Below are 13,607 nucleotides of genomic sequence, written 5' to 3'. Positions count from 1 at the left end.
TGAAGAGCTGAGGGACGTTTTAATCTGCAGAATGAAATGATCGTGCTTCGGAAATTCACTGAAATCTGACTCAGAGAGGCTTCACCTGCTTCTAACTTTCCTGTGCAGACCAATAATTCACATTCACTCATGCTGCAGTACTCACATAGGCGTCTGGGAAGGCTCGATACTTGGACATCAGGTTGCTGTCTGGTTCATCTTGCTGGTTCTGGAGCTGGGACCCTCTGGGAACGCTGTTGAATTGGGACCCTGCCTGAACGCTGCTAAACTGTGGCCCTCCAGACAAACTGCTAAATTGTGGCCCTCCAGACAAACTGCTGAACTGTGGCCCTCCAGACAAACTGCTGAACTGTGGCCCTCCAGACAAACTGCTAAATTGTGGCCCTCCAGACAAACTGCTGAACTGTGGCCCTCCAGACAAACTGCTGAACTGTGGCCCTCCAGACAAACTGCTGAACTGTGACCCTCCAGACAAACTGCTAAATTGTGGCCCTCCAGACAAACTGCTGAACTGTGGCCCTCCAGACAAACTGCTGAACAGGGATGCCTGTGATAGCCCCTCATAGCTGATGCTCCTCCGTAGGACCCCGGGCCCCTGGCTGAACAGGTGGGGCTCTGAGATGGTGGGGGTCCAGTGAGGGTCAATGGAGCCGGTGGGGCTGAGCAAACGGGTGGGACTGTTGGAGGTGGGAGAGCCCAGGATCAAGGAGGACGATCGGCTGATCCTGGAGGAGCCGGCGTCTCCGTTCAGGGATGAAGAGGAGTTGACAAGGAAGGAGAGGCGCTCCAGTCGGGACCCCGCTGCGTCCCCAACAGGCCCCGCCTCACCAGTCTCGCTCAGTCTCATTCCCAGGGTTCCCGTGTCCGGCAGGGAGCTGAACAGCGGCCGGTGGGCGGTCCCGTTTTCCAGCTTCAGGTCAGAGTTTGAGGAGCGGTAAGAGCCAAAGAGGACACTGTTGTCGAGGCGGGAGCCGGTGGTGGGAGACAAAGGAGCGCCGTTCCCGTTGTGCAGCGAGGAAGTCAGTTCCTGGGGAAGGAAGAGGACAAGATCTGAGATCGGATCGGAAACAGTCCCAACATTTACCTCCAGACTCCGACCGCCTGTTGATCTAAAGTTTCCTGAATTCTAGAGCAGGAATCAAGATCAGTTTCAATCATTTTATCAAAGATTAAGTCAGATGTCTTCTGGTTCCACAGTCAAGGTGCTGCTATGGAGAAAGTGCGATCGCCCCAACATTTGCGTTTAGTACGTGGAACACTAAGAAGGAAATGATTATCAGTTCTCAGAGACCGAATGCGGATGAAAAGCTCTTTGACTCTGAAAAATGAGAAGGAGCAAAGCCTTCAAGGGCTTTAAAAGCAAATAAGAGCTTAAAATCGATTCTAAAACAAAAGGAAGACAATGTAAAGACGACAAGACGGGTGTAAAGTGGTCTGAAAGTGTTGGTTGAAAGGCAAACCACTGCATTCTGCACAAGGCGGTTCAAAGATGTCTGGGGTACACCAACACAATAAAATCATTAACAGCTTTCTCCAAGTCGCAATGATTTAAGAAAGGCTTAACCTTCCTTAAAAGTAGACAAAAGTCTAGAATGGACAATAGATGCAATTTGATTGTCAAAGGCAACTCAGGTTTTTCGCGTGGTCACTATAGTAGTAGTCAAATTTCCCAGACCAGTAGCAGCTTCATCAACAAACAGGATCCACTCTGTTCTTTGGTCATTAGGAACAGAAAGTTCTGGTTCAACCACTGTTTGATTGCAGGGATGCAAATAAGGAGAGAAAGCAGAGGCTTGCCACATCCTGGCCTTATTGGTGGGTAAATTTGTAGGTCGGCTGCATAACAATGAAATTTACCATTGTGGCAGTTTCTAATAGATTCCAACTGCAACATATGCAAAGAAAACAAAAGACGGGTTGTAAAGTCAAAGCTCGGATATTTCCCACAGAACCAGATGAAAGCATCAGAAATGAGCCTCAGCTAGATAAACTGAGCAGATAGAGTTTGAGGGAGAGTATGGGGTACCTGGCTCTTCATCAGCTCCATTGGGGAGCGGGCGTCTCTGGAGATGTTCCTCTTCAGGCCCAGGTCCAATGGCAGGGTGTACAGCTGGTTCTGGGGCTCCTCTGTATTCTGGGGGGTGCTACGGACAAAGGGACTGCCCATGTCCTCTCTGATGGGGGACAGGGTGGAGATGATGGGGTTCCCCGAGTCCTCTCTGATGGGGGACAGGGTGGAGATGACGGGGTTCACCGAGTCCTCTCTGATGGGGGACAGGGTGGAGACCAGTGGAGGAGGAGCTGCTCGCACGCCGGTGCTCCGGGGCCTCTGAGAGGGCCCCATGCTCCTCAGGGTGTCCACCAGGTTGTCCATGTCGTTGACGGGGGAGTCGACGTCGGGGGACGTTGGGGGGTCAGGGGTCAGGTCCACCAGGGTGGCCTTGAAGACTCCGGTGAAGAAGGAGGAGTCGTTGTCTTCGGTGCTGCAGGAGGACGTAGAGAGCGGCTCCAGCTCCCACCTCGGCTTCCTCCACTCAGTCTCTCCTTTCAGCCGCTCGTCCTCTTCACCTGCAGGAGCAGCTGACTCCTCCCCCTCCTCCAGCAGGCTCCGCCTCCACTCCCCGCCTCCAGCGGGGCTCAGGTACACAGAGCTGTCTGAGGAGCTGAAATGTGAGGAAGGTTCATCGTCTTCAGGGAGAGGGGCCCTGCTGGATTTAAACTGAGTCACGCCCTGAAAACGGTTCTTCCACTTGTACTCTGGTTCCGGATTGTCTGGCTCGGGCGTGCTACTGGTTTCCATGGTAACCAGGGACACTTTGTGGAAGCGGGGTTTGGGTTCCTCCTCTCTGGGAGGAGACGGGTTCTTCAGGGTCAGCTTGGTACTCAGGTTGCTGTAGACTGAACTCATCCTGTCATCTGGTTCTGGTTCTGGTTCTGGAGGCTGGCAGCTGGAGGGACACAGAGAGAAAGGAAGTGATGACACAGTGGTCACATGATCAGACTAGTCCAGAGTTCCCCATTCAGAACCATTCCTATAAGGCTCGGGTTCTGCATCCTGACCCGGTCCAAGGAACAGAACCAGCAGGGAGCAGCAGCTGGGAGGATTGGTTAGATAAGCAAAACTCAGCCAGCTGACAGAACCGGGAAGCTTTAAGCAAACAACCCCTCCCACATGGACCTCAGGAAGAACCCGAACAGAACCGGACCAGAACCTGAGCTCAGACTGTCACGACTGGATCTGTGGGAGGTTCTGTCTCCTCCTGTCAGGTTTCATTTCTCTAGCAGAACCAACACTGTTTAGTTTGTGTTGGGTCCAAATGTTCTGACTCAGAACTTCTGGAAAACAAATGAATCTATAAATAAATTACTGAGCTGCAGGAACTGGCGGTTCTGACCCAAATGAGAACTTTTAAAATGACTGAAAACATATTAAATTAAAATATTATAAAGTAAAAATAAATCAGATTTCTTGTGGGGTTTTTTGGGGTGGGGGTCCAGAACCAAACAGGAGTTGGTTTCCAGTGGTTCTGGTTCCCAACAGAACCACCTCTCTGAACAGGTGAGCCCCCAGAGCTCCATCTCAGCCTCAGTTAAAGGTTAAAGGTCATGACCTCTTCTCTTCAGAAAGCTGAACAGGGATTGGACCTTTATTCCTCCACAGTGATGCAGAAGGAGGTTCTACTTCCTGTTGGCTCGGATCACATCATATCTTCATTAACGCTTTTTCTGTTTTCAGCCCCGTTTAATCAATTATTCTGACGATTCATCGATTAATTGGATTTTTAAAAATTAGGGCGTTCTGCAGATTTCTCATGTAATAACTTGAGCCGTTTTTATATACAATACTAGAAATGCATCAAAAGATGAAAGAAAAAAATCAACATTTTATTGCCTAAAATGCAATAGCAGCTGATCCTTCAGGGATTCATCTGCAGGGAAAAACAAAAATCCTAATAAAATGAGAGAAGCAGAGGCCTTTCTGCTGCACTGAGCATCAATACAGTGTAATCTGGGATTATTTATTAGATTAACTGATAACTGGAGAGCAAAATGTGTTTAATAGATTTTCTTCTGCAGAATTTGAACCAGGTGAAGCTAAAACTGCAACCTGAGGAGTTCTGGGTAGATCAGACTTGCTCTCAATGTGTTCTTTTCTGTCTGCATTCTCCAGTTAATGATTCATCAATTACCAAATTGATGATAAAATTGGGGCTGCACAGTGGCGCAGTTGGTAGCACTGTTGCAGCCAGAAGGTTCTGGGTTCGATTCCCAACCTGAGGTCTTTCTGCATGGAGTTTTCATGTTCTCCCTGTGCATGGTGGGTTCTCTCCGGGTTCTCCAGCACACGGCAACAACATGACTGTAATTAGTGTGTGTGTGTGTGTGTGTGTTGTTTGTCCTGTCTGTCTCTGTGTTGCCCTGCGACAGACTGGCGACCTGTCCAGGTCAACCCGCCTAACGCCTGGACTGTTTGCTGGAGCGGCAGCGGCATCAATCATCTTCTGAATCAGAAGAAGTTTATTGATCCTGCTGAGTCTGGAGGACTGGAGACGTTTCACCATGAAGCCAGCAGCTGATGGAAAAGTGGAGAAACTCCTTCAGCTGCATGAAGCCAACCCAAACTGAGCCATCTGAGAACTGTGACGCTTTCAGTGAAGCAGGTTTGGAGGATGAGAAGATGAAGGATCTGGTCTGAGGCTCCTGCAGTGAGGAGGAATGTGGACCAGGTGTGGCTCTGAATACCTCCTCCTCATCCAGGCAGCTAAAGCATAAAGCTGTTGTTTCAGGTGCAAGGAGCCATGACAGGGTGGAGGGTCAGGATCAGTCAGAAAACAAGCAGATGATGGATGAACCACTCAGCTTGGAGGCAGAACCAGAACATCGGTTCTGGTCCGAACAGAAACCAGCCACAAGGAGTTTCTGAACGGTCTCAAGGCTGCAACAGCACCAAATGCTGCCATCTAGTGGCTGCCAAACAAACTGCTCCTCTGAAGTCAAAATGCTGAATTATTTTATATGCAATTAAAGTTTTGTTTTTTAGTCACAAATAAGGCTCGGCAATACAACTTAAAAATAAAATATGGCTGTTTTCTGAATATTTGTGATTTTAATCTATTTTTAACTCATTTTTCTAGAAAACAAATGACTGCTTTTATTTCAGTCAACCATTCTGAGTTGTTCCAGGGGCGGACTGTGAGAATCTTTACTTAATTATGAGAATAAAGTAATATTAGCAGAATAAAAACACAATTTTACCAGAAAAGAAAAAAGCTTTGACAGATTTATACAGATCTGCCATGAGCAGCTCAGCTTGAGGAATTGTTGTTTTGGTAACACTTTATTTGACGCAGTGTGTATAAGACATGAACACGAAGGAATCTTCATGAATGTCTGACTGAAGTGTCATTCGGTAAGTAATGACACTTTAATGCAAAGTTGCTCTAAAAGTTGCCATTAAAGTGTCATTATTTACAAAATAATACAAAGTTTTAACAGACATTCATAAAGACTCCTTCGCTTTCTTGACAGTCATGTCAGTCTTCTGCACACCGCGTCAAATAAAGCGTTTATTATTTCTCAGAAACACTCAGTTGTTTGCATGATTGTTTCAAAGATTGTTTCTGGCTGCTGATCATTTGATGTTGTTAAAATATGAATCGTTTCTATTAAGTATTAAGAATCATCTGTAAAACTTATACCAAAGTATAAATGAACAAGATGCTCAAAATTCATCATTTCAATTTTCTATTTTTTGTGTTCAAGTTCTCATAAAATATGTCTGGCAATATAACGACCATATTCTTCTAATATTATGTCTTTATTGTCATAATTCAAAAAGTAAAATCGCAGCCTGGCCCTAATATTAGTTGTAGAGTTGAGCTGAATTCAAAGTCCAAATAAATAAAAGCTGGCTTCTCTTGGAACTATGGAGACACAAGGAGGGGAGGAAACAAATTCAAACTTCACAAATGTGATTAAATCGATTTAAATTGATTTATCGCTCCGTCACTCCTGCTGTTTCAGGTTCTTTCTGATGTGTTCAACACATTACAGTCGTTTCTCTGTTAAATACAGAAAATGTTGACTAGCAGTCATTTTGATGATATTGTTTTGGCGCCCCCTGTACCGCGGCGCCCCTACTATTCCCATTTCGGTTCTTCCCAGGAACATCCCGTCCCCTACCTGACCTCCTCCTCACCTGAAGGTAGATGTCGCTCTCTCTGTTGACTCTCTGAACAAAATGTCTCCCAGAACACAGAAGCTTCATGAAACATCAGAGCCGATAAACGGCTGGAGCTTCAGCCTCAGGGCATTTCATGACTTTCACTGATTTATCAGAACTTTACCGGACCGTCAGTGATCCCTACCGCCTGAAGGTTTCAGTTTTAGGCCGAGAACAGAGACGTTTGAGTGGGTAGTTAAAGCGGACTCGGCTCCGCGGCCGCAGATGTTCGGCTGTGGGAACCAGCGGGTCTTCCTGACAGCCGCCGCCCGGAGCCGCATTCCTGCAGCGGCGCGTCACTCAGCGCAGCTTTACTCCAAACTACATGCAAATGAGCTGCAGGTAGGAGCAGAACAGCTGCAGCCATGAAGTCTACGATGTTCCGAAAGACGGAACCGACCCGGGACCAGCACGGAGTTCAAACCGGAAAGATGCGAAGGATGTTCAGGTCCAAATGCAGGAAAACCACCCAGAACCAGCTGGTAGGAGAAGTATCATGATCTGGACCAGGATACCGGGACACTTCTGATGCAAAAAGTCCAGATTCTAAAGCAACGCCTGCTGCCTTCAGGGCCACATCTCCTCCAGGAAAATCCAGAACTTTTTCATCGAAATGATGGAAAAACACATTTTACCTCCACTGATGATCAGAACAGCAGCAGCAGAACCAGAAACAAAACAAACATTTTGGTTTTTAATGATTTTCCTGATTTCAGTTTTAAGGGAAGAATCATCCTGCAGCCTGAATCTCGGATCAGAACCGGATTTTCTGAACGAACCGTCAGTAAAACCAAAACCCAACGCAGATTCGTCAGACTGAGCCCAGACCAGAACAGCATGTTCGGGTTTTAGCAGTTTTGTGTTTCAGCGGCTAATAAGCGGCCTGCTGCTCAGGTTTAGGTGTTTCCCCGCTGGTTAACAGAACCGGCCTGAGTGTGAACCGGACCGGGATGTTTAAATCCTGGCAGTCTCGGCTCTGCTGAATGGATCAGACTCACCTGCGGTCCAGGTGAGCCGCGGCGCGGGCAGGATGCTGGTCGCCAGGCGGTCTGCGTGCGTCCAGAGCCGACGTCAGGTCTGGCACCTGTCGCTGCGTGGCGGCGGCTCCGTTAACTCGGCGCGTCCTGGTCTCCGCCCCCTCGGGACGGCCGGCGGCGGCGTCAGGCGTCCCTTCCGCTGCAGGACGCGTGAAGGTGCGCTCCTCTTCGTCCTCTTCCTCCTCCTCTTCCTCTCGGGTTTCCTCGGTTCTCCTGGGGTCAGAAACCAGAACCGGTCCCGGCAGGTTCGGGGCTTTCTGAGCGGGATCTTCGGTTTCTGCGGCCTGGTTTCCCTCCGCCGGCGCACCGGCGGCGGGCGGGGCCGAGCCGCATTCCTGCAGCCTGTTTACCTGGGGAACCGGTGGCGCCGGCTCCTCCCACACTCTCACCTGTGCCGAGGCTGTTTCTGCTTTCTCCTCTGACCTCTGACCTCTGGGGGTCTCTACCTCCCCCCCGCCGTCCCGCAGGTCCGCCTCCTCTCCGCTCTCCGGGGTTTCCTCCGGGGCGCTGAAGTAAAGCTCTCCGCCGTCGTCCGAACCGACGCTCAGGTAGGCCGGACTCAGAGCCCGGTCCGGTTCGGGAGGTTCGGAGAAGTCCTGAACGTTCATTCCGCGATCCGGAGGCAAGCAGTCTGCTGCGATCGGCAGTCCGACCGGAACCAGTCTGGGTTCAGAGCCGGAAACCCGAGAGTCCGTCCCTGGAGACGCTGCGGTAACCGGAGAAGCGGGAACCAGGCCTCCGCTGTGGGAAGCGGTCCGAACCCGAATCACACGGCTCGGTTTGGTTTCAGCAGAACCGGAAAAACCTGCGGCGGGGTCAGGTGGCAGTAGAGGGAGGGTCTGGACCCCAGGCGGTTCTGGTTCTGGGACCCGGCCTGGAGACCGAACCGGGAAGAACCGAGGAGGAAACAGAGAATTATATAGAGTTCCGAACACCGAATCCCGACCCGAACCGGGACCGGGGCTGGCAGGCGGTACCGCCGCGTCCGACTCAGGGTCAGAACCTGCAGCTGAGACAGCAGGTACCATCAGGTCCAGTGCAGAACTTTCAGCTGGTACCGCCGGGTCCTGTTCTGGATCAGAACATTTTGCTGGGACTGTCGAATTCGGTTCTGGGTCAAAACCTTCAGCGGGTACCGCTGGGTCCAGTTCAGAAAGTTCAACTGGTACTTTCAGGTCCAGCTTGGTACCTTCACCTGGTACCGTCGGGTTCGGTTCGGAGCTGCTCGGTTCCGGTTCTGGGATCATAGAGAGTGTTGAAGCTTCTTCAGGTTCTGGTTCGCCCAGAGTTGAACCCGAGTCCCACCTGGAGGAACCGGTCCGCTGCTCCAGAACCACAGTCCCGGGTCCTGAGGTACCGAGAGGTTCTGGATCCGGACTCGGACCATCAGAACCGTCCCCGTTTCCCGATGCAGTGGATGAGGTGAGGTTCTGGTCCGCACCTGGTTCTGCCTGATTGGACCGGAGGCCGGGAACAGCCGGGGTTTCTGTTCGGGCCGTCGGAACCGGAAGCTCCGGGATGGAGGCGATCAGAGTTCTGGAGGTTCTGTTGGAGAGAAGCTCCTCCGGTTCTGGTCGGGTTCTGGTTAATGACCCTGCAGTGAAGGAGAACGGTTCGGCCCGGTTGGAGGACGGGGGAGGGGGAGACGGGATGTCGAAGGTTCCGCTGGTATCGAGTTCGGGTTGAGACAAACTGAACCGGGTCTTTGGGTCGGCCCGGTCCAGATCCAGGCGGGAGTCGGGATTCTGGGGGAGAGGAGGGAGAGGTTTGGATTAAAACATCTGGAGGGAAACAGAACCAGAACCACAGAGCCCATCCCAGCAGAACCAGCTGTTCTGGACCAGAACCAGAACTTTCTGATTTTTTAAAATTGTAAAATCGTTTCAGAAAGTTCAGAACCACAGGTTCTGTTCGGATGGACCTGAACCATCAGACCGGGTCAAGGTGCTACCTCCTCCTCCTCCTCCTGCTGGTTGCTATGGAGACCAAAGGCGCTCCTGGAGAGGTGCTCTTCATCCCTCTTCCTCCTCTTCCTCAGGCCGAAAGAGAACGAAGCAAAACGACGTGGAGACGAGAGATCCAAGTCCGAGTAACTGAGGAGACGAACCTGGAGGAGGAGAGGATGGAGGGATGAGGAGGAGAGGATGGAGGGAGGAGGAGGAGAGGATGGAGGGATGAGGAGGAGAGGATGGAGGGATGAGGAGGAGAGGATGGAGGGATGAGGAGGAGAGGATGGAGGGATGAGGAGGAGAGGATGGAGGGATGAGGAGGAGAGGATGGAGGGAGGAGGAGGAGAGGATGGAGGGAGGAGAGGAGAGAAGGAGGAGAAGTAAATGGTTGGATGGATGGATCCAGATGCAGAAATAACTCCAGAGGCACCAGAACCTCCTTGCAGTTCTGACCCGGCCCGGTTCTCAGAACCTGCAGTTTCACCACCAGATTCTAGTTTTCTCTCTCTGCTCCGTTTGAGTTTGGACCTGACTGCTGAGTTCTGAGCAGAACCGGACTGACAGAACCACACGCCACCAGCAGAACCAAGCCTGTTCTGATTCTGTTTGCAGAACCTTTTGACCCAGAAAAGAAGTTCTGCTGCAACGGCAGGACGCCGCAGAGCAAAGCACTGGCGCCCTCTGCTGGTCAAACTGAAAACACAGAAACCAGCAGAACTAGGAGAAGTTCTTGGTTCGGCCCGGATGGAGAACATCCTGGATCAGGATGGTTCTGATTCGTCCCGGGTCACCTGAAGGCCCCCTGAGCCACTCAGCGCCGGAAACACCCACTGCACCCAAACACATCGCTGAAGCCCATCTGGACCTCAGAAAACGGTTCTAGTTTCTGTCGCATGTTAGCAGGACGGTTCAGGAGGAAACGAGCGTCGCTGACCTTTGACCTGGACTCGGTGGCGCAGACAGAGGAAGCCTTCTTCAGGGAGGCCGGCCGGTCTTCGTCCTCTGGAGTCCTGGAGAAGAAACACGTCAGGTTTGAATAATGCAGATTATTACTGCAATAATCTGATTACAAACATAAAAAATAACGTTTTTAATTTTTCCCATCAGCCACTTGAATTTCAGGGTGGCAACCGTTTTTCAAGATGGCCGCCATTTTTGATCCTTTTAAATAAATTCTTGCCATAAAATGTTCCCTGTTTTCATGGCTTGGATGAACTTTATGCCGCATCATGTTTTCCACTTTGGTCGTCGTGTTCAAACATCTTTAATATGCAGCAAAATCAGAAACTGAGCAACTTGTTAACGTTACCTTCTTCTAATTTTTTGGTTTAGCAGTTTAGCGATAGTTTCTGCTAATCTTTTAAAATGTATTAAGCAGTTTTGTGTTAGCTGTTGCACATTTTGTTTGCACTTAGCGGTTTAACGTTAGATTTTGCATCTTTTAGCAGTGTAGCATGAGTTCTGCTAATTTTTTTTTATTGGGCAGTTCAGTCTGAGCTACTAATTTTAGCATTAGCTTATTTTAATTTTTTTTAATGTGTTCAACAGTTTACTGTCAGTTTCTTCAAATATTTTTGTTTAGCAGTTTAGCTATAGTTTTTGCTATTTTTATATATTAAGCAGTTTTGTGTTAGCTGCTGCATTTAGCTGTTGTGCTAATTTTTTTAAATGTATTTAGCGGTTTCAGCTTCCTTTGATTTTTGTATGTGTTTAGTGGTTTAGCTTTAGCTTATGCTAATGTGTTATGTGTTTAGTGGTTTAGCTTTAGCTTATGCTAATGTTTTATGTGTTTAGTGGTTTAGCTTTAGCTTATGCTAATGTTTTATTTGTTTAGCAGTTTAGTGGAGCTGACATTTGTGTTTAGTGACTTACTGCTAAGTGAATCCAACTGTTTGGTTAGCTGTGGCTAATAACTCCTGCTGAGTTTAATGCAAACATATATTCTCTGTTACAACCTTGGTGGCCATTTTGAAAAATGTCCACCAAAAAAAGGAAACGCATGATCAAGAATATGTATATGATTTCTATAGTTCAGAATATGTAGGTTTTTTGTTTGTTTTTAAGGTTTTGTTGGCTCTAGTGGCCTTTATTTGAAAGTAGTTTGACAGGAAACAGGATAATGAGAGGGGGGGGAAGACATGAGGCAAATGTCGCCAGGCCGGGAATCGAACCTGCGACCACCGTCAGGAGGACTAAGGCCTCAATACGTGGGTTGTGCTTTTCCCCTGCGCCACCACAGCAACCCCAGAATATGTAGTTAATGATTTAACAAACACATTCACTTAATTAGTGAATTTAGTAAAAAAAAAAAAAAAAACATTTTCCATGACAACAAAAGCAGCCATTTAGAAAAATGAAATTTTATATATATATATACATTTTTCTTATATATAGTAAACATAATTTTTATGAGTCCAATTATGTGTGATTTGACATCAAAAGTATTCGTCTGTGATAAATATATATTGTTGAGATATTCAATCATCTGCAGCATTAAATCATCATGTGATCGTCAAACGGGAATCTTCTTCCAGGCCGAGTTCCTTCTCTGTTGTCCAGGATTTCTCTCTGTCTGTAAGGCTGACCTTTTACCTCCTTTCACACCAAACAGGAAGTCTGATGAAAGCCCAACAGTTTATAGCTCAGTACACACCCAGCGGCGCAGCCTGTCTGTCTGCAGCGGCTGTAAAGGTGACGAGTGTTCAGGGCCGCATTCTGCAGCTGCTGCGAGTCCCTAGAGACTGGACGTCCTGAGACGTCCTCACACGTCCTGAGACGTCCTCACACGTCCTCACACGTCCTGAGACGTCCTCACACGTCCTCACACGTCCTGAGACGTCCTCACACGTCCTCACACGTCCCCAGAGAGCAGGACGAGTCACAGATCTGTTGCCGCTGCCGAGTGTTTACATGTCAACAAGCAGGAAAGACAAACTTTCCATGTTTGAACTTTCACCAGCTGACTGTCGCAGAAAGAATGTGAGCGAGTGAAGGCCGTCCAACAGGAAGTGGCTGTGGAGAGAAAGTGTTTTCTCTGCAGGCGCGGTGAAAGGTGACGATGCGTTGGAGCAGAAACCAAACATCAGGGAGCCTTTGGATGACCTGAACATTCACCAAACGTCTCAGCATCGTTTTCTCTTCTTCTCTTGAAATATTTTCTGCTTCGTTTTATTTGAAGGCGCTGTGGTTTCCTTCCAGGATTAAAATTTAATCCTCTTTATTCTCCTCCCTTTTCTAGTGAAACACCTTCTGTTTATCTGGCTGAAACAAAGCATGACACGTCCACCACCGTGCTGCGTCACAACCGGATCGGATCACGGTAAACAGATGCTGACTGTCTGCCTGGTGAAAACTCCAGGCGTCGTTTCGTAGAAAAGTTCGGATTCTTTACGTTGACTCAAACACGACGCCATGTTGGTGTTTTTGAAAATATACTCTAAAGATTCATATTCGGGCTTTTTATTTTATTACTACATTGAATATAATTTCAGATTTTTGTCATTTTTGTCCATGTTGACTTAAAATGTGAACTTTTAATGTTAAAAGTAAATATTCTAAATTATTAGGAACAGATTGGAAACAGAAGGTCTTACAGCAGCAACAGATGTAAAAGTTCACATTAAAACTAAATATAAAGAAATACATATAATATAGTGTACAAGACAAAGGGAAAATACTGCAGCAGTTATTAGAAATAGTAATACTGGATGGAACCATATTAAAATTCGGACCGATATCTGATACATAAATGAAACTCATTGTTTCTCTCAGTTATTTTGTCTCTTCTGAAATACCTGACATGTTTCGTCTTCATTGGAGGAACAACGGCTCAGAGAATTATTTCTATTAAATATTCATGTCCAGAGATTTTTAGTATCAGGACTTTATTATTCTCTGTAACCACAGAGATGAACATTGAAACCTTTAAACAGAATATGATTTATTTTAGGATAAAGTAAACCAGCATCCACCTGGTTAAAGGATCGATGCATGAAAGCTGCCAGAACCAGAACCAACCAGACCAACTGGACAGAACAACTTCAGCAGACTCAAACCACAGCAACCTGCAGCCGTTGCAGCAACCTGCAGCCGTTGCAGCAACCTGCAGCCGCTCTGCTCTGATAACACTGTTTGCGTCTCATCTCAGGTGTTGAAGGTCATAAAGTTAATGACCAACCGTTGTTCACATTCCCAGCTTCAGGTTTAACTCTTTAGATTCACAAGCTGGAAGCGTTTTGGATCCAGTTGGTTCGTTTTGGATCCAGTTGGTTCGTTTTGGATCCAGTTGGTTCGTTTTGGATCCAGTTGGTTCGTTTTGGATCCAGCTGGTTCTGTAAACAGTAAATAAGTGAAGAGATTTCCTTTATAGATCCGTTTGGTTTTGAAGGATCTGACTCA

The 13,607-nt window shown here is 48.0% G+C and overlaps 1 protein-coding gene across 2 annotated transcripts in view; it reads right to left on the bottom strand.

The window, feature by feature from the left end:
- Positions 1-13,607, bottom strand: part of LOC106700112 — a 29,258-nt gene that overhangs the window by 12,600 nt on the left and 3,051 nt on the right. Inside the window, exons 2-7 of one of the 2 annotated variants that reach the window (XM_023344940.1) lie at positions 10,144-10,219; positions 9,212-9,367; positions 7,222-9,005; positions 2,027-2,948; positions 376-1,027; positions 146-294 (exon numbers count right to left, since the gene is read on the bottom strand). In XM_023344940.1, coding sequence (XP_023200708.1) covers positions 146-294; positions 376-1,027; positions 2,027-2,948; positions 7,222-9,005; positions 9,212-9,367; positions 10,144-10,219 — 3,739 coding nt within the window. Of the gene's footprint in view, positions 1-145; positions 1,028-2,026; positions 2,949-7,221; positions 9,006-9,211; positions 9,368-10,143; positions 10,220-13,607 lie in introns of both variants that reach the window. The other variant, XM_023344939.1, reaches the window with a different exon arrangement.

The sequence above is a fragment of the Xiphophorus maculatus genome, chromosome 13, assembly GCF_002775205.1.
Source record: "Xiphophorus maculatus strain JP 163 A chromosome 13, X_maculatus-5.0-male, whole genome shotgun sequence".
NCBI lineage: Eukaryota > Metazoa > Chordata > Actinopteri > Cyprinodontiformes > Poeciliidae > Xiphophorus > Xiphophorus maculatus.
The sequence above is the reverse complement of the archived record's forward strand: the minus strand, read 5'-3'. Positions and strand labels throughout refer to the sequence as shown.